Source organism: Gopherus flavomarginatus, chromosome 7 (assembly GCF_025201925.1).
Source record: "Gopherus flavomarginatus isolate rGopFla2 chromosome 7, rGopFla2.mat.asm, whole genome shotgun sequence".
Classification (NCBI taxonomy): domain Eukaryota; kingdom Metazoa; phylum Chordata; order Testudines; family Testudinidae; genus Gopherus; species Gopherus flavomarginatus.
Genome location: NC_066623.1, coordinates 61,682,021 through 61,705,648, shown reverse-complemented (window position 1 = coordinate 61,705,648; position 23,628 = coordinate 61,682,021). Strand labels below are relative to the sequence as shown.

Genomic DNA, 23,628 nt, shown 5'->3' with positions numbered 1-23,628 from the left:
TGGCCAGGTCACAATAGTCCACCCATTACAGAGTATCAATGTCCTGCACCAACAGCCCCTTATGACATTTCCCCCCCCCCCCGGGGTCCCAGACTTCTTCCAGCAGAACTCAAACCCCCCAAAAATAGAACCAAGCACCAGTTCAGCCTTTCCACCCATCCTGGTGTTGAGCCTCTCTGGGTTCTTCCTAACTTTCTGGGACAGCAAGCCACCCGGCAGCCTCCACTGGACCTTGTCCTTTCATAATAAGAATTTTAGATATATGTTGGGGACGCATCAGTTGGAAGCAACAGAGGAGGAGAAGGACCTTGGGGTATTGGTGGATAGCAGGATGACTATGAGCCGCCAATGTGATACGGCTGTTAAAAAAGCAAATGCGATTTTAGGATGCATCAGGCGAGGTATTTCCAGCAAGGATAAGGAGGTGTTAGTACCGTTGTATAAGGCGCTGGTGAGACCCCATCTGGAATACTGTGTGCAGTTCTGATGTCCCATGTTCAAGAAGGATGAATTCAAACTGGAACAGGTCCAGAGACGGGCTACTAGGATGATCCGAGGAATGGAAAAACTGCCTTATGAAAGGAGACTCAAAGAGCTTGGCTTGTTTAGCCTGGCCAAAAGAAGGCTGCGGGGGGATATGCTTGCTCTATATAAATATATCAGGGGGGTTAACGTTAGGGAGGGAGAGGAATTATTTAAGTTTAGTACTAATGTAGGCACGAGGACGAATAGGTACAAACTGGATATAAGGAAGTTTAGACTTGAAATTAGACGAAGGTTTCTAACCATTAGGGGAGTGAAGTTCTGGAACAGCCTTCCGAGGGAAGTAGTGGGGGCAAAAGACTTCTCTGGCTTTAAGACTAAGCTTGATAAGTATATGGAGGGGATGTTATGATAGGATAGTTAATTTGGGCAATTGATCTTGGATTATCACCAGATAGGTCTGCTCAATGGTCTGCGGGGAGATGTTGGATGGGATGGGAACTGAGTTACTGCAGAGAATTCCTTCTTGGGTGCTGGCTGGTGAATCTTGCCCACATGCTCAGGGTTTAGCTGATTGCCATATTTGGGGTCGGGAAGGAATTTTCCTCCAGGGCGGATTGGCAGGGGCCCTGGAGGTTTTTCGCCTTCCCCTGCAGCGTGGGGCATGGGTCGCTTGCTGGTGGATTCTCTGCAACTTGAGGTCTTCAAACCAATTTTGAGGATTTCAATAACTCAGTCCTGGGTTAGGGGTTGTTATAAAAGTGGATGGGTAGGGTTCTGTGGCCTGCCTTGTGCAGGAGGTCAGACTAGATGATCATATTGGTCCCTTCTGACCTATGAGTCTATGAGTCTATTAGGGCTCATCATAGGAATCCACTCCATGCCTGCAGCTTTCCCATGTCCCTTCTGCCCCTGGCCATTTGCCACAGCTCCTTTCTCAGGAGAGACTCCCAGGCCTTCTCTCCCTCTGAGCCCCCTCCCCACTGGATCTCTTCCTCACTGCTCTGAGTGCCTCGCTTTATGAAGGTGACTCTCCTCCCCAGCTGAGTCTGCCTATGAACTGTACCTAACGCACCCTCCAGGTGCCACCAAGTGGGCTAAATGAGCCCTTGGCCTCCCATTAACCCTTTCGCTGCCAGTATGGGGTGTACACACCCCATCACGGTGGAGTTATTCAGGAGTAGCTGTCACACTGTAAATTCACACCCTTCCTTAATCTGAATGAAGTTTCACTGTGTAGACGAGTCCCCACAGTAAGGGAGCTAGGCAAAAGGAGATTAGAAGAAAGTGGAATGAAAAGAACATTGTGCTGCACATGACCGAATTTAATCCGCCTTTGGAAAAGGGCTAAGGACAAACTCCCAGCACTGTGTCTACTCCAGGAAAATGCCAAGCTTCTATACACGGGGGTAGGAAGAAAAAAAATCCTTGTCAGGACGCACACAAGAACGAGGCTGCAATGAGAGCAGTTGGGGAAGGCAAACTCACAGCTAAGCAATCATCATCCCTGCTGGCCACGCAGTCAATCCAGGGGAAAAGAGGGCATTTGAAAGACAAGTGAATGAAGCCCTGCTTACTCACCTAACAAAATAACCCCCTGGGACAAACCTGGCTCCATTGGCTCTCAGAAATGACTCACAGCAACAGGAAAATTCAAGGCCATCTTCCATGCTGGGTAAACCCCAGAGAATACGTGACACAGTAAGTGAAACCCTCCACAGGCGCAGGCAGAAGTGAGAATGAAGATCACAAACCCTGAACAGAAATGGGACTTCCCACCACCTCTTCAGCTAATGATCTTAGACCATTACCCTACCCTCCAGCAACAGCAATGGGGAGGTTGGCATTAAAGCTGCCCTGAGACCTGGATGAAAGGGACAAACCAGTCAGGGCTTAAGTGGGCAAAGAAGGGCAGGAGGAGGAACCAATGAGACAAACTGAGTTGAGAAGAAAAGCAGATGGCTCGGCCATGCCACTTGCCTGGTCCAGTGCCAGGCAGGAAGGATCTGCAGGCATCACAGCAGGGGCAGGTACGGAGGAAGCAGTTAAAAGAAGAGAAGATGGAAGCTTCAGGCATTTGGCCAGGGGTTTTTTGCCATGTGTGTGTTTGGAGGTGGGGGGTAGGTGGGAGAAAGCATGGAGATGTTTTTGAGGGAGACGCTGATGGGTGAGTGACTGAGGCTGGCACCACTGGCAGAGTGATGTCGGGGTGTCCACAGCTCAGTAAGCTAGTAGATCTGGTGGTTAGGGAGGGGATAAATGGAGAAGGCTTTAAAGGCAAAGACCAGGCATGCATGGGAGAGGGAGAGCCATTGGAGGAATGCCAGCAGAGAAGTGATGTGGTGAAAGTGGAAGTCAAGATGACCATTCTGGGGGAGAGGGGGTATTAACAGGATTGCCCTATGTAAGACACAGCAACTGACCTGCTCTACTCAGCACTGGGGAGACCTCAGCTGGAGTGCTCTGTCCAGTTCTGGGCACCACACTTGAAGAAAGATGTGGACAAATGGAGAGAGCCCAGAGAAGAGCAACAAATGGTAAAAAATTTAGCAAACCTGACCTGTAAAGAAAGCTTAAAAACACTGGACATGTTTAGTCTTGGAAAAAGACCTGATGATAGTCTTCATCTATGTTAAGGGCTCTTATAAAGAGGACAGCGATCATTTGTTCTCCATGTCCATGGAAGGTAGGACAAGAAGTAATGGGCTTAATCTGCAGCAAGATTAGATTAGATATTAGAAAAGCCTTTCTAACTCTAAGGATGGTTAAGCTCTGGAATAGGCTTCTCAGGGAGGTTGTGGAATCCCCATCATTGGAGGTTTTTAAGAAGATGTTGGACAAACACCTGTCAGGGATGGTCTAGGTTTAGGGTCCTTCCTCAGTGCAGGGGCTTGGACTACACGACCTCTCAAGGTCCCTTCCTGCCCTACATTTCTATGATTCTGTAACCCTACTAGCAGCCTTTTGACTAGACTGAGGGAGGCAGCGTGGCTGGCAACAAGGCCAGAGGGGGCAGATTGCAGTAGTCGAGACACAAGATGAGGAAAGCCTGAACTCATGCCTCAGTAGTCTGGACAGGCAGGCTAGGCTGAATATAGTGTCTCACACAACACTGCTTTCCACTGCTGTTCTGCCTCTCTGGATCCTACTAGCCCCTGCCCCATGGAGCAGAACTGAAGGGAGGAGAGCTGTCATCTCAGTGCTATCGTTACCTTGAGAGAAAATCCTGGGAACAAGCCAAGTTGTTCTGAATCATTTCAAATCTACCCTCCAGTCAGATGAAATTTTTATGATGGTTCCAATTCCTCTGAAGGGAAGCGAGCAGCGTGGATACGAGGGAAGGGATTATAGTGAGAGCTCAGGGTTGGTTGGATTCTCTCCCCCAACCACATTAACATTCCTTTAAAGTTCTTAGCTAGCAGGGCAGGAGCCACCCCAGGATTCCGCAGTTAATGAGGCCCCATCTGTTCACTTCTTGCCTCCAGTTCGAAGGGAGCGGAAGGAAGGAGCAAGTGGGGTTGGCTCAGGAAATAAGATTTGATGCAAGAATGTGTGTTGAGTGCAGTCATTATTCTGCTGTCTTTCTTTCCTAGCACAGGGTGAGTTAGCAACATTGCAGTCTTATCCTGGGCAGCAACCTGGGGGCTGGGGACCCAGAATGGTGCTAACTCACTGCAGGGCTAAAACAATGTTTAAAGCCTGCCTAGGTCTTTGAGATGTGTGCAGCAATCTCCTCACAGAAGCAGGTTCACACGCAGCCAAATCAGGAGCCAGCTTTTCTATTCCTCTTAGGATCACGGCCTGAAAGGGGAATGCATGGCTCAGGGGATCGGCAACTCATGGGAGCGGGAGCCTTTCACCTCTGGGGACTGGCTCCAATCTGGCACAGTTTGACACTGACTGAAGCCGACTGTCATCTAGCAGCTGTTCACAGTGGTCTTTGTAAAATGACTTCGGAGAGCATAGCCCAGCTCCTAGCGCGCAGGTGGCTGCATCACAAAACCCACCACCAATTAGCACTAATTGGAAGTCATTTTATCATGCGCAGGAGAGAAGACTGATTGGGCTGTAAGGCTGAAGGCCCCTCTCACCCCAGAGATGGTCATGCAGGCACTCGGATATACCACCACTGGCCAATACCCATTTTAGCAGCTGCAGCAGAGGGGACAAAGACTGAATGGGCCCTGGAGACTGAATTACCCCAGAGCCAGTCCCTACAGAACAGGGGAAGGGCACACCAACATGGCAGCATGAGGGAAGCTGACACGGCCTTTCCCTCTCCCAACCTCATGGTGTGGGTACAGAGAGTTTTTCACTCCCCAGAGTTGCCAGACTGACGCCAAATTCACTTTAAAAGAACAGAGAATGTTTGAAGTCTCCTATTCCCATGAGGTCCATGTGTGCTTAGAAGAACAGTAGGGGGGGAGGGCGGGGAATCTCGAGTCATTAGAAATAAAATGAAAGGCAAATGAAGTTGCAATGTATAAATCAGCCTTGCAAAATTGTCTAGCCTGGGCACCAAAATCTGCTCAGTTGCCTTTTACTGGGATTGATAATCATGGAAAATCCAGTGACAATTTACCTGCCTGACAAAACATTACTCAGCTCTGGTGAGTGGGTGACTAGAATGTTGCCAAGCTGGTATAAGATCCGCCTGCATGTGGACAGACATCTCCAGTGATAACAGCATCTCCCCTCTTGCTTAGCTTTGGCCTTCATCTTATGCCTAAGAATCCAGGAGAGGAATACTTGAATACACACAGTTGTCCTGATTAATTCACTCTAAGGGTTAAGGCAGCCATGAAATATACCAGCCTAAATGGGAGAGGGCATTTGGGCCAGTATTTTGTCAATACCAGTTTTTGAATTGTATCCTTATAATGGTTTTGCACAGATCAAGCCGGTCTCATCACACATACTAGAAATCATTCCGGTGGGTATCTTATTTATGGAGATGCTTAGGGTATGCTAAGCGAGCCTCCCAGCCCAGGCCTGCAGACTTGGGTTATTATGGGCACTCTAAAAATAGCTGTATAAACAGCGCTTTGAAGATGCACTTCAGGTTGCAGCTAGGGCTCTGAAGCCTATTGCCTTCCCTGGCTTCATTGCTTTTCATTAGGTAATATGGCCCGGTCTCATTTTACTGGCTGGGAATGGGAAGCATGAAATGAGGCTGGCTAGTCTCCTAGTAACGACTGGAGAATGTTGTTAATTTGTGAGCTGTAAGGCGGCTACCAAGCTATAGTGAGAGATCTATGGATGTGTTTCTGGCTCTGGAGTTATGTTACTGATTCCTTACATTTCATCCCCACCCTAGCGAGTGACTGGCTGCATCCTCTCCAATGTGAACACGCCTTCCATGACCCCAGTGATTGGACAGCCCCAGAATGAGTCTCCACAGCCCATTTACCAGAACAGAAACATTTCCAACAAGCCCACAGCAGGTAGGTCTCAGCAGAGAGGTGGTCTCCAAATGGAGCAGAGGTAAGCCCTGTAGACAGCACCAATCTGAAATCCCCAGACCTGTTCCCCCAGAAATAGGGAAGGGAAACAGACCTGTCCAAGAAACAATGAATGAAGGTTTCAGGTAAGACTGTGTATGGTTCCAAAATGTATAATTTGAGTGAATTGAGATTCCAGACCCATGCAATTCAGCAATATTTGGGTTCAGGTTTGGAAAATGCAACCTACCTGTCACTGGGTCCTTTTGCTATCTTCTCTCACTTCCCCTACTCCCTATTGACTGGGATCCATTGGCAGAGTCCACTTGAGCATCCACACAATTAGCACCGGGAGCAACATGGGAAAAAGACCAAATGGGCCATGGAGACTGAACCACGCTCCACAGCTAAAAGTGGTCTCTTCAGGTTCAAGTTAAGGTGCATAGGCAGAGTATTGGGAGGAAGTTCACACTGCCAGTGTCTATGCTCTACCTGTTCTGTGAATGAATAGAGGACTTCCCTTTCAAAGGGCTGTCACTCTGGCACTAAATCTACATGAAAAATGTATCTTAGAATTGCCCAAAAACCAGGCTTGATCCTTAAACATGGTAGAAGTGCAATTTCTTGCCTATTTTTTACATGTAAGTACTGCACGTCACACTTAAATCCAATGATTAACCATTCAGGGGGCTGTCTGAGAACATTTTAAATATGCTGTTACCTGTAGGTGCAGATTAGTTAGGCACAATCCTGAGTGCCTGGTGCACCCACAACTGCACACCTAGCTTCATTAAAAATCCAAACAGGGTGAAATTAAAGAGTTTTAAGAGGGGGCTGAAATCAACAAACAATCATCATCTCCGTAGATTGGGGCTTTAGTAACCAAACCAGTAAGGGGTCATTTGCACCAAGTTGCTGATCAGATCCTTAGTAGAAAATATTGGTTTCTTTCCAATTCTTGGTGCGGTGGAAAAAGCTCTTCAGGATGACGAACGTCTACATGAAATAACTTCAATCCAGCAATAAGGCTCTAAACGAGTCATTCAAACAGACTGAAATGGATACAAACAGTACAGAAAGTGGGAACAAGAGTGTATTGATTTAAGAACCCAGCCAGCAGAGGTGACCAGCAGGGATTCCCCCACGCCCTCAGGGTCAAATGCCCTGTGTGTTCTGAGAGCTCTGTAGGGGAATAACAGACAGACCTTGTGCAGTGAGACGTGGTTCTTGCAGGGGACTCAGACTCTGAACCTGCCTTTTACCTGTTCTCTCTCCCTCCAGCAAGGATCTTGGGGAAGATGGGAGAAAGCCTGAGCCGGATTTGCTGTGTCCGTCCGCCAATGGAGCGCTTCACCTTTGTGGGTACGTTATGAAAATGTAGATGCTTGCATTCATCTACGTTCCTCCCCACTCCACGGTCTTCCTCCTCCTCTCTGCCTCCCATCCAACCCACTCACAGTCAGATCCTCAGCGAGTGCAAATCAATGTAGATCCATTGACAACAGTGATGCTGTGTCCATTTATACCAGCTGATGAGCAGGCCCCCACTCTCTCCCTGACAGCATCTCCCTGGTTGTCACAGAGATTGCCAGGGGTTATGCCAAAATTCATTGCAGGTAGGCACTCAGATCCCACCCACGATTTCCCTGGATTGCTCATCAGGAAGCAGCATTAGCTTAACTGGGGAAAGCTGTCCCGCCTGAGCCCGGCTATGCTAGGGGAAGAGGCACAGCGACTCCTTGAATTTGCAATGCCTGGATATAGACAGACACCACCAAGGTGAAAGAGTCCCCGGAAGTATTAACTCCAACCACTAACAAGAAATCTACGCAGTCTCTCTCACCATTGATTGTAAGGCTGGATGATCCCTTTATGATCACTTGGCCTGACCTCTTGCACCACGTGGGCCCTAGAACCTCGCCCAGCCATTCCCCCGTTGAGTGAGAGCAGATCTTTTAGAAAGACGCCCAATCTCCTTTGAAAGACTCTGAGTGACCGGAAATCCACCACCAGGTGCTAGGTATACAGATATGCACTGGTAGAGCAGGAATCCTGTTAACACTAAGAGCCACTGCTGAACAGTTAAAGAGCTGTCTCCCCTCCTGGGCACACTCCGGCACAGATGCTTATTTGAAGCTTGGACTCTGGTACTTCTCTTTCTCCAGATGAGAATGCGAATTTGGGGACCGTGATGAGATACGAAGAGATTGGTGAGTACGCGCTGTTCTGCCCTCAGAAGGGCGGGGCCCTGCAAAGCGCAGCTCTCTCCCCCCAGGCTGATGCAGTGGGTGATATGGGAGGGGCCACACAGGAAATGGGGATGAACAGTCTGTTTTAGTGACCGACCATAACACAGACGCCAGATTAGGAGACTGGGTCATTGCTCCTATTGGACACCAGGCATCTGGATTTGGGCTGGCTCAAAAGGGTGATGAACTGCCCTGGGCTGATTCCCATCCTCACGAGGAGGGAGGACAGCATTGCTATAGGGTTAGAAAAGAGGACTGGGAGTTGGGACACCTGACTTCTCTTCCTAATTCTGAAATTGACTCACTGTGACCTTGGGCCACTAGGGTTGCATCTAACGCTAGGGCTGGCTTTTGATGGCATAGCTATGTTGGTTAGGGATGTGATCTCATCTGGGAAATTGTGGGTAAGGTAAACCAACCAAAGAACTCTCTTCCAGTATAAACTGCATCTCCACTAGCAGGGTTTGATGGTAGAGCTATCCCAGTATAACCCTCTCTAGTGTAGACAAGGCCAAAAAGTAGAGTCAGAATCTTACTTATCCACTATTGTAAGGTGCTTTGAAATCCTCCATTGGAAGTTGCTATACATGGTACGGCCTGTTCTAAGTGTTCCTTGCCCACCTCTCCCTAGCCCCAATAAAGTAACTCTCAGGCATTAAAGAAACACAAAGAGAGGGTCCCTGGTCCAACTGCAGAAGAAAGGACTTCATGCCAACTTGGTGAAAGATCTTTCTGTGTTCTCTAATGATGAATACACTTCTCCCATCACATAAAATACCCTGGAGAGCCTGGCATGACCCACCCAGACTGAGATGCCGAGTCACCAGTGCATCAGAAATTGGTCAGACCCCTTCTGGAATTTTTATAGCCCCAGATGATGAACAGAGAGTTAAGACCATCTCCCACCACCCCCTCCTAGCTCCGGCTGCCTCCAGTCCAATGGCAGATGTGTCTAGCTCTTACAAATGAGGGAGTCCCTTTCAATATTTCTTTAAAACGCTGATCCATTTTGTGGCATGTCCAAATATAAAAAATCCTTCGCATCCTTATAAGCCTCCCTGTACTTCACAAGCAGAGGATAGCCAAACCCTGGCAAGAAGTATCCTGCTGATGCTGCTAAACCCATTTCATTGTTTACAATTCCCAGTCACCCACCCCATCACCACTAGCTAACTGTAAAAGCAGCTTAAAAACCTTAGAAATAGCATGGATAGCTCAGGCAGGAGATGATCACTGGAGCCTTCTGTGCACCCCTTTAGTGTTAACCCAGCCCAGAGTTCAGAAGTTGAGAAAAGTGCTGACTTACGCTCAGCTACAGGTGGCTAAGACAAGGAGTGTGTGCAGGGTGTGAGAGGGGAGGCTGCGTTAAATAGTATGAAGTATCAGAGGGGTAGCCGTGTTAGTCTGGATCTGTAAAAGCAGCAAAGAATCCTGTGGCACCTTATAGACTAACAGACTTTTGGAGCATGAGCTTTCGTGGGTGAATACCCACTTCGTTTGTTAAATAGCGTGTTCCTCTATCCTTACAGATTTAAGCAATATTGCTGCTTCCCTCTGGTGGCCAAAGGTGGTGATGTAGACAGAGAAATCTGTTCAGCAACACTCAGTTCTAACACTGAACACTGCAGTTTCTGTGCCTTTAAACATCCAAGATTCTGAGGGTCAATAAGTGATATTGTACACATCTCTGAGTAAAATGCCAGCAGTTGTGCTGGTCAGCAAGCCACTGAGGGGAGACTGATCCAAACAGGAGAAGTTAAAGGGAAGACATAAAAGTCTATACAGGTTTGCCCTGCAGTGAGCAAGTATTAGGGCTTTCTGTCAAATACCTTATTCTGCCATGACAGTGACGACATGCTGGGGAGCAGTGGGACACCTCCATTAGAATCCTTGGTTTTAAGCAGTTGTCCGGGTCCTTGTAATGTCTAACAGAGAACTAATAGAACATCTGTCATTTTAAAAGATCCGAAATCTGTGCACCTACATACCCCAGGAATCACTTCTTTCCCCATGAGATATGTACATGTGCCGTGTAAAGTATGCTGAAATGCAGCCATCTCTGGGGCGGAATGCAGCAGCTGTTTAACCGCCCACAGCAATGCTGCACAGCAGTGTAGGAGAGGAAATGAAATGCTGTTTGAAACGAGAGATATTTAGGGTAGGCAGATGGCTTGGCCAGGGTACTGCACTGCAGCTAACATCACTGTTATTGCAGAAAGTGCGATAGGATCTTGAATAGCCACAAAGCATCAGGCCCTGTTTTTTTGTGTCTTGTGGAAAGAGTCTCTTCAGCAGCACAGTGCAGGGATTGTTGGTTCAGTAGTGTCACAAGGGGAAGCCATCAGCCCATGTCTCTAAACTTCTCCATTCTCTACTCCCTTTCTTCAGAGCTTCGTATCTTATTGCTTTGTGGCAGTGACCTGCTGGAGTCCTTCTGTATCCCAGGCCTCTGGAATGAGTCTGACGTGAGTAGCCGGCTACCACTGCATGCAATCCATTGTGCAGTGTTTCCTTCCCTCCCCTCTCATTTTTCTCACCTCTTTGCTCTCTCCCACGGTGACCTTACATGTGGCATAACATTCCCAGGAAACAACTGAGTCAACTCACATGGGAAACCTTGAACAGTCTGCCTCTATCCCCCATTCCATCCTCCCCCCGGCCCTTTCCATTAACAGCCTTAGCCAAGCGAGCCAGAGAGGTATCCTGCTTCTGACTCTCAGAACCTACTTGGCTTTTATTTCAGGCTGGAGCCAGAAACTTTCCCTTTCGCATCACGTTTTTCTCCCCACCCTCAGAGAGATGAGTGGCAGAGACAGCTGGGGATTGCAGCTACTTATGTCTAATTCTGAGGGTGTAAGGAAATTTTTAAAGGCCATCTCCCAAACTCATTTTCTTTTATAAACAGATGCTGTTAAATAGATTTAGGCCCTAAATTTAGAATATGGGGAGTGGGATATAGGGATATGCAAGATCCAATTTTCATGACACTATAGGGAACAGAAATTTAAATAAACCAAGCAAAACAGTGTTCGTGTAGTATACCTACCACTAGTAATAATAATTCCAGCCTAGCTCTTATATAGCACTACAGTGTTAGGAACCCAAACACAGCTGCCTTGTGCTAGGGCATGAGAACCCGGAAGTGAAACTGACCAGTCTCATTTCACTGCCCAAACTGAATGAAATGAGACATTACAGCATCCATGAGGAAAAGCAAATTAAATTATTTCTTCTAATCTGTGTTGCCTTAAATGCATTTTATAGTCTTTAATTTTTTTTTTATCTTGGCAGATTATTTTGTCCTTAAAGCTGAGTACTGTATTGCCAGCCCCCAATATTCCTAATCACGACTCAGGCCCCCCAAAATAATGAAAATTCATTTTAAAATCTCATGATTTAAAAAAAAAATGTAGAGGGGGTTGGGTTTTGTCTGCGGGCATCTGACATTTTTAGTTCCCACTTGGGTCACATTTTCAGACATTTTCTTTGCAACCATGAGGGCTAGATGCCGACTTTTTAAATTATGAACGCTGAGATTCTCACAGACATCTGACTCCAGGGGATGGTGCTTTAAGTAAAAACATCAAATACCACAAGATTCATGTTAAAATAACAAGAGTCCACAACACTACATGTGGAGAAAAGGACCGTTTGATATGCTTTTCTAATACACCATCAATATAGGGGCTCTGGTACTTACCAATAAAAGTAAGAATGTGGCTTGGTCATCAAAACCCAGTTTATCATCATACTGACCCATACTAACAAACAGAGGTTAAGGCCACTACATTAATACTCCTACTAGCTAGAAATATCACCTCCAGCAAACCTATCTATGTTCATGGATTCCAAGACCAGACGCAACCAGTGTGATAATCTAATCCCATGGTTTTCAACCTTTTTTCATTTGTGGACCCCTAAAAAATTTCACATGGAGGTGCAGCCCCCTTTGGAAATCTTAGACATGGTCTGCGGGCCCCCAGGGGTCCATGGACCACAGATTGAAAACCACTAATCTAGTCTGACCTCCTGTATAAAACAGGCCATGGAACTTCCTCCAGATAATTACAGATAGAATTCTCTTGTCTTGACAATGTTGTTTTAAGGACGAAGGACCAAGTCCAACGAAGCCTGTAAGCATGTGAATAATCTGTTCCCTGATTGTGTACGTGTGTGATTAGAGTGAGGTTTTCAGGTGTTCCTGGAATTAGTTCAATATTTGCTTTTCATGATAATTCGGTATTAAATCACATATAATTTGCTACTTCCTTGAACATTTCCCCCAGTGAATACATGCACTAGAATATCTGCAAAAGGGAACACAAAACAAATGCAAACACAACAGCTATAAATGCATTTTTGGGAGAAAACATGCTAGGAAATTGGATTTGGGGAGAATATTTGCCCAAGCTTTGCCCATCTGTCCAGATGATTTCTTCTGTCAGAGCCAAAAAATACTGAACTACCTAAATCAGACACATGCATAAAAGCAACAGCTCCATCTTGCAAGGACATAGCTAGTTCTGCTGATGTTCGAATGCCAAAGCAGGTCAGACAGGTCTTAAATGACATGCCCGCAAGCAGTTACATTCTGTCTCTACTGACCTGAGTGGAGCTCAGGAAGAGGTGAGATTTCCTTTCTACCTTTGAAAGCAGCAGACATGTTTTCCAGAGAAATTCTTTGTTTGGTGCTTTAGGAGACACAGAAGGATATGTGGTCCTCCCCGAGTCATTTAAAACAGACACAGATGACACAGATCAGACATGCTGGGAGATATAGAGAGAAGTTCAACTGTTGCTTTTTTCCTTGGTATTGAGCGGGCAACAGTGTTACTGAACTGGACGATTGTTAGCTGGCTTTGTGGGAGAGGAGAGTTAAGTGAGCATTTGAATCAAGGGAAGGAAAGTCTTTCCTGAACGGTGACACAGAGAGAGTTCCAGGTCTAAGGGGCTGTGTGAAAGGAAGATGGGAGGTGTGGTGTGGTTCATTTGCAATGTGGCACAGTCCTTGAAGACTGAATGAGGAACTTAGACTTGATGAAGAAGGCTACAGGAAGTTTGTGCAAGAACTTGGAGGATGGCAACAAGGTCAGAACAGTGGACATAGAGGAAGATAATTGTGGGGTATATCTACACTGCAATGTAAGCGTAGGGTTCGAGTTCAGGCTTAAGCCTAATCCCCCTTTCCATCTACACACAAAGTGTTCTAAACTGTGGCTCAGGTCCAAAGATCCACAGTTCAAGTCCTATTGTTTTGCAGTGTAGACACAACCCCATTGAACTTGTGCTCTGGGAGTCTGCCAAAGTATCCCACAATCCCATGAGCTGACTTTCTTGGTCCTCTGAACAGTCAAGTTTGGTGGACAGTCAAGTTTTCACTGTACTATGAACAAAGGGCTAGAGCAGCCACATTTTGGGAGGGCACTAGGAAGTCTGGGATGGGGTGATTGGACTTGGACCCGCATAATGAAGCCTAGAAGCTGCAGGCTCAGTTTGGGACCCAGGTTTCAACAATTCCTAACTTGGGGTTACAAATAAGCAAAGACACTCAAGCCCTAGGTTAACAAACCCAGGATCTGCTAACAGGAGGTCTGCTAACCCTGGGCTTATATTGCAGTATATGGGGTATGCCTACATAACAATGTAAACTGAGGGTTAGTGGGACCCAAGTCAGTGGACCCTGCGTTAGAGAACTCAGGGCTCGAGCGTCTACACTGATAACCCTACATTAATCTGGGTTCAAACTGGGGCTCCGGCATCCTCCCTGCAGCACGCAGACCCAAGTCAAGCCAACCATATCCCAGATTCACTAGTGCCATTGCACAATGTGGCCACTCTAGCCTTTGGCTGTGGTGCACTGTGGGAAAACTTGACTGTCCACCCCTTGTGTGGCAGGAAGTTTGAACAGTCTGCTAAGCAGTCACTTTGGTTAGTGCGTTCCCAGCTACCGGAGCCAGCAACACAGAGGAGGCACCTTTTGAAGAAGTTCTCATGTTTGCACTTGTACTCCTGTGTCAGGAAATGGGCAGAGCTTCTGTGAGACGTTGGTGGACATTTCAGCAACATTTTCTGACCCACCAAAGGCACCTGACAAAACTTGTGATGGAACAGAAAGACGACACAGACACGGCAGATGCAAACTGGCTGAAGCTGCTGATGACATTCATTACAGCCGCTGGTGACTTGGGCTTCTGGAGCAGGGCCACAAGCTCAGCCTGGTGGGGTCACAGCATCATGCAGACCTGGGATGACCAGCAGGTGGGCCAGAAGAAGAAACATGAAGCAAGCTATGTTTCTGGTGCTTTGTGAGCAGTTTGCTGTGACATTCCTCCATAAAGACACATGAATGAGGGTGGCCATTCTGATCCAGAAGCAAGTTGCTACAACCATCTGGAAGTTGGCTACCCCAGACTGCTACAGGTCCATTGCCAAGCAATTAGGTGTTGGAAAGTCGACTGGATAAAGTGGTGGTGGAGGTTTCTGAGTCAGTCAGGCATGTGGTTTACCTCAATGTGGCAGCCATATGTGATATTGCTGAAGTAATTGCCGGCTATGAGAGAATGGGGTTTCCAAATTTTGGATGGATGTCGGGAGAAAGCTGGAAAATGGAGAGGACCCAAGAGGGGAGGATAATCTAGATGAGGGAGGAACAAAGTCTGGACAAGAGTGGAACAAATACACCAGACCACCAGAAAAGGGCTTTGGGAGTTGTCTTTGATCCAGTGCCAGATGATCTCTAACGGCAAATTCCTCTGGCATCCCACACTGAGTACTCAAGCAAACAAACTTCTAACACGGATACAGTGAGATCAACAGAGAGACTCAATTTCAGTAATTATGTCCAGTCTAGGAAACAGCAGCCACTCCTGTCTCCTTCTCTGCAACTGGGCAAACCAGAAAGGAGACCCCGAGAAATGAATCACTTTGTGAACTGCTTTTCCATCCAGATGCGCCTCTGGGAAGTCAACTCTCAGACTGAAAAGTAACAGATCATTTTGTAATTTGAGGGCCTAAATTAAGGCAGCTAGTCCTGCATCTCAGTGCTCAGATTGGCACTTGGGCACCCCAGTCTGATAATTGCAGATGGTCTGAGTGCTCAGGGTCAGGATTGGGTGCTCTAATTTAAACCCGAGGTTTGACACTTGGGCTGTTTTTCCCCCAGAATCCAGTCCTATTTTGCATGGGATCCCAACACCCTCCCCTTCAATTAAAGCGCATGAGAGACTGAAGACAGCAGCTCACTGCAGATTCTGCTTTGCTTCCTGCAAGCAGCACCTGCTTAGAGGACTAACATTTGTATCGGGTTAAAATAATGCTGTTTAGCAAGTGGCAGTTTATTTGCTCAGATATTTCCTGATATGCTCAAGAGCACTAAGTTGTGGGGAGTTGTTTGAAAGGAGAAAGTGCTTCAAAGAGCTGGTCAAGATGTTGTCTCACCTTCCACTGAAGGTGCACAGCTTCCATTCACCAAAGTGGGGCAAAGCATCGGGGTTCTGTCTGAATCCTCGCTAAGCTTGGATGATCAGGTAGCATCAGTTTCACAGCACTCCATGCATTTGCCACCTCCAGGCTGGCTTGCTGTAACTGAAGCTGAATGTGAAGATGATGTACAGGCATGAATGTGGCTTCACCTTCACCATGGCTTAGGCCACAAAAAGTGAGCACATCAGGTGTGTGCTCAAGTCCCTCCACTGGCTCCCAGTCAGTTTATGATGCCAATTTAAGACCCTGATCCTAGTTTTCAAAGCAATGAATGGCTCAACCCCCAACTACCTCAAAGACTGGATTTTGATCTAGGAACCCCTGTGACAGCTGCACTCCCCTGAGCCAATGCAGATCACAAAGCCTAGATTGAAGCAAGTGAGAGCTGGGGACAACGCGTTCGCTTAGGAGGGCATCCAGTTATGGCACAGAGTCCTGGGGGCGATCAGGCCAGAGCCTGACCATCTTCAGGAAATGTTGCAAAGCCATTCTCTTGGAGGAAGCCTTTCCTCCACCATCAGTGATGCTCACAGTTCAAATACCCCATTTATTTCCAACCCCCTGTTCCCCCCAAAAAAGCCTGCTCTAAAGAAACAGTTTAACACCAAAAAGGGAGACATTCCAGAGACCCATTAGGGACTTGGTATTGATTTTAGGTGAGGGACTCTCATGCTACAGTGATGGGCGGCAGGATAATATCTTAAGACAGACTGACAAACACATGAAATGCTCTAAGTGGAAACAGTGGGATTCTAGGACTGAACTTTGGTTCAAGCAGTATCATTAAATACTCCATTGAGTCACTGTACAGAACACGCTGCTGGGGAGCTTTAGCAAGGTCGTAACTGGAACAAAACCCAAAGGAAATGGAGCAGTGTCAGTGTCATCTTGGGAAGAAAAATCCCAGGATTGTAGGGCAAAGGGAGCAAAGATAAACTTTAAATTAGGAGGGTGGAGGCTGTTTGTATTAGATTTAAAATCTGCCAAGTGAAACCAGGAAACCAGCATGAAACTCAGCAACAACTCTGCTGACTGATAAGGAGCTCAGTTGGATTTTCCTCCTTCGAGGAGTATGGTTCAGCCTTGCAGAGGAAATTCCCTCATCATTAGCTCTTCCATTACTGTGGTTGGACCCAGACCAGATTTTGCAGAGTGATCTATAGAAATGGGCTGAAGTCAGAACCTTTAATCTGAAACCCAACAAACCATAGTGGTTTGAATGGAATGGAACCTAGATCTGAACCGGCTTTGGATTAGGTTTTGCCAGACTGAAATCTTGCCAGCCACCACTGCCAACGTCTCCATGGGAACTGAATATGCACACGCTGGAACAGAAGGACCAGTTCGGCATAGCCGTGAGGTTAAACTTGCCCTTTCTGCCACCTCATCGGTACTTACTGCTAGCATTTGGCAACAAGCTATTTTGGAAGAGCTTTTCCCTTACAGACCCCAATTCAGCAGCTCCTTCAGTGAACTGTGTGTGTGGAGTGGGACCGCAGACCGAGGCCCATAGGAAGAGAATGCACTGAAAAGTCCTATAAGAACATATGATCAGAATACCTGCAGGTCTGTCTACACTTCACGCATAGGGGGTGATTGTTAACTCAAAAAGACATACCCACCCTAGCTCGGTTCAAGCTACCACGCTAAACCAGCAGTGCAGCCACGCTGCCCCAAGTACATAGCTAGGTGGGATCGTACTCAGGGCAGCTAGTGCCTCCTGCCACTCACACCACCCCAGCTACACTTTATTTTTAGTGCACTAGCGTAGGTATGGGTCCTTGAGCTAGAATTTGTATCTCCAACTGGCAGTGTAGATATCCCCTGGGAAGTTGCCAATTAGCCTCCTCAATGACATTAATCTTTCTGGCAAAGACTTTCCAGGAAGTTTGCAGAAAGAAGGTAAGTAAAACACATCACAGAATATTTCAGCACATCTTTCATTTGAGTCAGGGACCTGTGAGCTGGTTCCTGGGCCAGCATCACCCTGGTGCAGGAAGCTTAAAAGGTTCTGAAACATCCCTCTTTGCATTGCTCCCAGATGGAGGTGATTGTCGGGGACTTTGGGATTGTGGTGGTGCCCCGGGACGGCACAGACACAGACCGGATTATGAACCATTCCTCAATACTCCGCAAGTATAAAGTAAGTGACTGCACAACACAGACATTCCCTGCATCATGGCTGGGACTGGGTCCGCTTGTCCTGGCTCTGCCTTCCACCCCTGGTTTCTTACTGTGCCATGATGCTATTGCGGGGCAGGCCAACGGGCAGGGTGAGCTGGCTGCACAGTGGCAGCTATGAAGCTTTACTGCTGCACCACTTCCATAAAGAGCACCAATACATGTAAGTGCTCCCAGCCTCTGCATTCAGGGAGACATTCACCCCTGTGCACAGGACTAGCATGAGGCCTGTGTGTCACTTACGTCTTCAGCACTCATAGGCCTTGTTCCAGACCTCAGTGACTGGGATGGAGAACCCAGAAGCCCTCAAACCATCCCCAAGGAAGTGCCCAGTTGCCCAAGTCACCTCTGGGCACTAGTGTCCTCACAGCCAGAGAACCCCAACATGCTGGGAGCACAAGCCATGAGGTCAGTCATGTTCATTTGCTCTTCTTGTTTTCGCCACAGAACAACATCCTCGTTGTGAAGGATGATGTGAACCACCCAATGTCTGTCGTCAGTTCAACTAAAAGCAGGTGCGTGACTCGAAGGGCCTCCTGCTGCAGGGTACAGAGACCCGACCTGCCCTCAATTCCCACTGCAGGGCATCTCATCTCCCACCCAGTGGATCCAAGAATTTCTCACAATCGACCACAAATATTTCCCCATCTATCTAGGTACTTACATAGCCCCATTTCAATAGTATCTGAGTACCTCATAATCATAGCTCCATCGTGTGAGGGAGGGAAGTGGTCTGATCCCCTAGTTACAGATGGGAAAGTGAGAAACGGAGCGATTAAGTGACAGGAAGTCAGTGATGGAACAGGGAATTGAACCCGTGTCTCCTGAATCCAGTGCCTTAATCACTGAGCCGTCCTCCCTCGGCAGCCTTGTCCTATCCACTTGCATTGATCTCACACACGTTCAGACCAATGGCTCCTTTGGCTAAAATGTTACCATGTGCATACGTGTGAGAGACAGTGACCCTCTTAAATGCAGCTTCCCTGTGGAGCTGTGACCAGCTCCTCCATGGACTGAGCTCACATGAAGCCTGATTTGAACCCTATCCAAACAGCTGCTTCTTGTTGGGGAAGAGAAAGCAGGCTGGGGCAACGTGGGGCAGGTAACTGGCAAGCACTGACTCCCTCTGTTCTCTTGCCCCCGCAGACTGGCCCTGCAGCACGGGGATGGACACGTTGTGGATTACCTGTCTCAGCCCGTCATTGACTACATCCTCAAGAGCCAGCTGTATATCAACGCCTCTGGTTAAAGCCTGAGGCGCTGCAGCAAGGCAGCCCCACCGCTCCACTTCCCTCCAGCTCTCCATCACACTTCTCGCTCTGCGTGTCTGTCTCTCTCTCTCACAGCCTCCGGCGTGTCCGCCTGTCTCACTCACTGACTCTAGCGCTCCATAGTGCAGGAATCTCCAGGGAGCTGTGGCAAACCCCCAATGGTACACAGCTTGGCAATCTGCTTTGGAGAACCTTCCCCTTCATACACCGGGGGGCAGGGGGTATGGTAAATAGAGATGTACCCAGCATGCTTTAGGGAGGTGGCTCTCGTGTCCACCTTCTCAGCATGCCCTAGGGAAGTGGCCCTGGTGTCCACCTTCCCAGCATGCTCCGGGAACAGGGGCTCAGTCTTTTCCCATCTTACGGCACTTAAGCCAAATAAAACACGATGGATCTTTTTATTAATAGTTTTAGTGTGAGCCCCTTGGCCTCGTGACATGATGCACTATATCCATGCTTGGCAATGGGAGATCCTAACCCACTTAGCTCAATGCCCAGACTTGGACTAGGCTGAGAGCACTGCTCAGGCCACTTCTGGGACAGTTTAGCTTTGAAGTAGAAAAGAACTGTGAAAATTCTGAAATGGTTTTCGGAGCTAAGGCTTGGGGGGGGGGGGGCGGCAGAGGGAAGCACACCTCAGCCTGGCAGCAATTGCTTCTGCTGTAGATAATTATTCATTAGGAGGGGCCTCCTTTAATCTTAACTTGACATGAACCTGGTCACTCCAGGATGTCTCTTAAGTGGTCATGATGTATTTGAGTCTCAGATGGCGGGTACCTGACACAGATCCTGGAAAGGAACGTGTCATACCAGACTAGATCACGGGAACTCAAAAGCAAATGGCAGCTGAAGGCCACTGGTTGTGCTTCTCTCAAGCCCAACCATTAGGTTTTGTAGTGTCACAACATGGTAGGATCTGTCCATGGGATGCTGACAGGGGGAGAGGCTCTGTAACCTGATATTTACCAAAAGTCAATAAGCGTCTTTCTGATCAACAGGCAGCATATCCTGCTGTGCAGGGAGGCACAGAGGTCTCAGTGGGGGTTACAATGATATGTCAAAAGGGGCTGATGAATTCATTAGCAGGGAGGGGGCTGCCATCATAGCTAACCCCTGAGCAAACTTGCCTTACGCAGATGCAGATGGGTAGAGTAGTGCTCAGGGATGTCATCTGATCTATAGGCACAAGCTGCTCCCTTCATACCCAGCCTCTGGGATCTACTTGCTGGTACCTCCCTGGTTAGTATGGTCTCCACTCCTGCCTGCCTCCCTTCCCTTTCCCTCTCCCGCTCCTCCCTCCTGGGTTTAAGCACGTGGGGTTCAAGCTGCCTGAGAGGAGTCTGTTAAATACAGGCTATTCACCCTGCGAGCTCTGCAGCTTGCACCTTCCCCATCTCCCGCATGCATCTCTCGGGACAAACCACTCTTGTGCTTTGCTGTCCGGGGCTGTGGTTGCAGCACATTGGGCCAAATGCCGGCAAGCGGAATAGATGCAAGGGGGACCTACACTGGCCAAGAAATGCTGAGATGGGTTGGAGAGAGCAGGGATGTTTAAGAGGCACAAAGGCCCCATACTGGCCCCGGCAAGCAGGCTGCAGTGCTGGGTACCACTGACTCGCAGAGGGCTCCTAGCCCTGTGACAGTGCATGCGCTGGAGTTATTGCATCCTTAGAGAAGAAGGCAAAGCCCAGCTTTAGGGTTTGTCCTTCTGCTTTTCCAGTTAGCCCTTTTATTTGGAGTTTAGCCGCTTGTCTTTAGTTCTCAGACACCTGCCATTACTTCCCTGTTATGCTTGTGCTAACCTGGGCTGTTTCAACCCGATTGCATTCCTGTAAGAAGGCACTGTAGCTATTCTGCGCTGGGTTCTCTGCATTCCCACCCAGGTGCCATGAAAAGCAGGAGAGCACTAGAATCCCACCAAGGGAACTTGCTGCTTGTGCCCCTCAGAGGGCTGTGATCCCCCCCAGGGAGAAGGAGCATTTCAGGAAAGGATCTTAAAGCAAAAGCCCTTAAAGGGCTGCAATGAAGCACAACCTGCTCCAGCGGAAGCTTCAAAGAGAAGACGCTGCATTAGATTTGGTGACCCGGTGCTCAACACGGCCACCTTGCTTGCTGTGAACTCACTATGGCCTGTTACCAAGAAAAGCCAGAGTCCAGGAAGGCGTCTCTGTCATGGCAAACCACTGCTGTCAGCCCTTCAGCCAGAAAAAAAACATATGTAGCAGTTGTAAACTCACTGCAGTTTATCGTGCTTTATAAGACTTCAGTGATCAGTCCTCAGAGGTAGGTATTGTCACCCCCCCTTTCACAGAGGGAAAGTCAGAAGTCCGGAGGTTAAGTGATTTGCCCAAGGCCCCCAAAAAATCAGTGTCAGAGCAGAGATTAGAACCCAGGAATCCCTAGGCCGCTGCTCAGATCACTAGCCCATTCCTGACCTATTGGAAAGGCAACAGGATCATCAGTGGTACCACCAGCAAGATTTCCCTTCCCAGGCTTTACCCCCACCTGGAAACATTAGTTCAGGAATTGTCACTGTTGCACGGAAGTTTCCCATGACAAGCAGAATGGTAGGAAAGGGAGTGGGGAGATTGGACTGGTTTTGCCAGACTCTGGTTTCTCTGCTCTTCCTGCCACTCATGGCACCAACGTGTATATCCAGGTGGGCACCAAGTAAACTCAGAATCCATGAGGGCTGATGGGAGCAGGTAGAAAATGTGTACGGTCACCTGTTCTTCAGGGATGTCTCCATCTGGAGTTCCTGCTGCTAGCACCCACTGCTCTACATACTAGCATGGGGGAACCTGGAATGAGCAGCCTTCCTGGAGGCCCCTGCTCTCACACACTGCAGGTGGATATAAGGGGCACGGTCATTTTGTGGGGGAGGGAGGGGAAGAGTTCTCTATCTATACAACGTCTGTAGCTAAGCTCTTCTAGACAAACTGTTCTTACTACCCTGTGTGGGTGAAGCTTTTCATGAGCTCTGACTCACACACACGCTATTTCAGAGAATAGCAACGGCTACTTGCCAGAACCTACTGCACTTCTCCACTCCAAGCTGGAGGAGATAAAGCAATCAATGTCTAGAATGAGCCACCAAGACACAACAAGGGAATAAACTCAGAGAGAAGAGGCTTGCCCCTGAAGTGTGAGGTAGGACAATTTGCTCTTAACTGAGGGAAGATGGAGAAAGGAGATAAAAAGGAATTAAGAAAGTGTTTATAAGAGGCAAAAAGCTCTCGATCCCCCGCTCCTTCAGGTGATCAAAGGGTGTGAGATAGGAAACAGACCAGTTTTCGATCTCATCCAGTTTAGGACGGCATGCCTTAGAAACATAGCATTGTGGTATGGATGATGAATATACTATGTCTTACTAGTCTTATCTATGCCTTCATTTATCTGCTCAGTAAAACTCATGGTACGGGGGGGATGGGTGTGTAGCATATCTTTGGAGTGGACTGTCGAACTGTTGGGATCAGTTTGGATTTGATCCTTGGGTTGGCGTGAGCAGTCGCGCCTCCATCTCTAACCCATGCAACAAGGGTTGGCAAGAAATGGGGTTTTTTTCAGTGTATGAGGGGGAAGAGGGTGGGATGGTCCTTGAATCCGCAATTTTAATAACACAGTTTTGCTTTATTGAAATGAATTAAAAAAAGTTTTAAAAGAAAAAAAAACCTCAATGGGGTTGAAGTTGCCATGTTGCCAATTGCATCTTCGTGAAAGAGTTTGGAGTTGGATTTCTGTTGCTAAAAGTGGTCGACAAAAAAAAACAACCCAAAACAAAAACTCCCCTACCCCTTTATCAGCAAAGTGTTTAAATTATGTAATAAAAAATGATGCTATTAGACTGTAGTGTTTCACTGTTGCTTCAGCTAGGGAAGTGTCCCGCTCCTCTTTGTGACAGCTGGATGGCTGTCTTTGAAAACAAGGAGAATACTTCGCACTTATAGCCACTTTCATCAGGGAGGCAGCGTGGTCTAATGCTGCAGTTTGGAATGGAGGTCCTTGGCCCTTGGATCACACATATTCTGTAGGGAGCTGGCAGGTCACATTGTGTTGGCTCCGCCTCCTTCTAAAGTTATCAAAATTCACCCATTGCAAAGAAGAGCCTGGAGGCCTGTAAAAGCAGCTGCAAACAAGGGAGAAGGGCCAGACCAGCAGCTGCTGCTGCTACATAAGGCAGAGGAGGAGGAGATGTCCTCAGCCAGAGCCATCAGGAGAGAAACTTAATGCTCCTCTATTACTACTTATCCTCTAAAGAAAAGGCCAAAGCTGCTGGGGGACACTGTACGATCACGAATGGGAGGGAAGGTCTCCATGGGACACTTCTTCTAGTGAAGCCTGGTTCCCCCCATGAAAGTCTGAGAACCTAGAGGGTAGAGAAGAGGACTGAGAGTCAGGACTCCAGGGTTCTATTCCCCTGGAAGGTCACTCAACCACTCCATTCCTCACTTTCTCCATCTGTGAAACAAGGATAATGGTCATTAACAATCACTGTACAGCACTCTGATAAGACGCACACCA

General features: G+C 47.8%; 1 protein-coding gene across 1 annotated transcript in view; it reads left to right on the top strand.

Annotated features, from left to right (window-relative positions):
- The window catches only part of NMNAT2 (nicotinamide nucleotide adenylyltransferase 2), an 80,390-nt gene extending 57,439 nt beyond the window's left edge, over positions 1-22,951 (top strand). Inside the window, exons 5-11 of the mRNA XM_050963597.1 lie at positions 5,801-5,927; positions 7,206-7,286; positions 8,090-8,134; positions 10,562-10,638; positions 17,697-17,798; positions 18,284-18,351; positions 18,983-22,951. Of these exons, the coding sequence (XP_050819554.1) occupies positions 5,801-5,927; positions 7,206-7,286; positions 8,090-8,134; positions 10,562-10,638; positions 17,697-17,798; positions 18,284-18,351; positions 18,983-19,085 (603 nt within the window). The 3' untranslated portion in view covers positions 19,086-22,951. The remainder of the gene's footprint in view (positions 1-5,800; positions 5,928-7,205; positions 7,287-8,089; positions 8,135-10,561; positions 10,639-17,696; positions 17,799-18,283; positions 18,352-18,982) is intronic.
- The last annotated feature ends 677 nt before the right edge of the window (positions 22,952-23,628 follow it).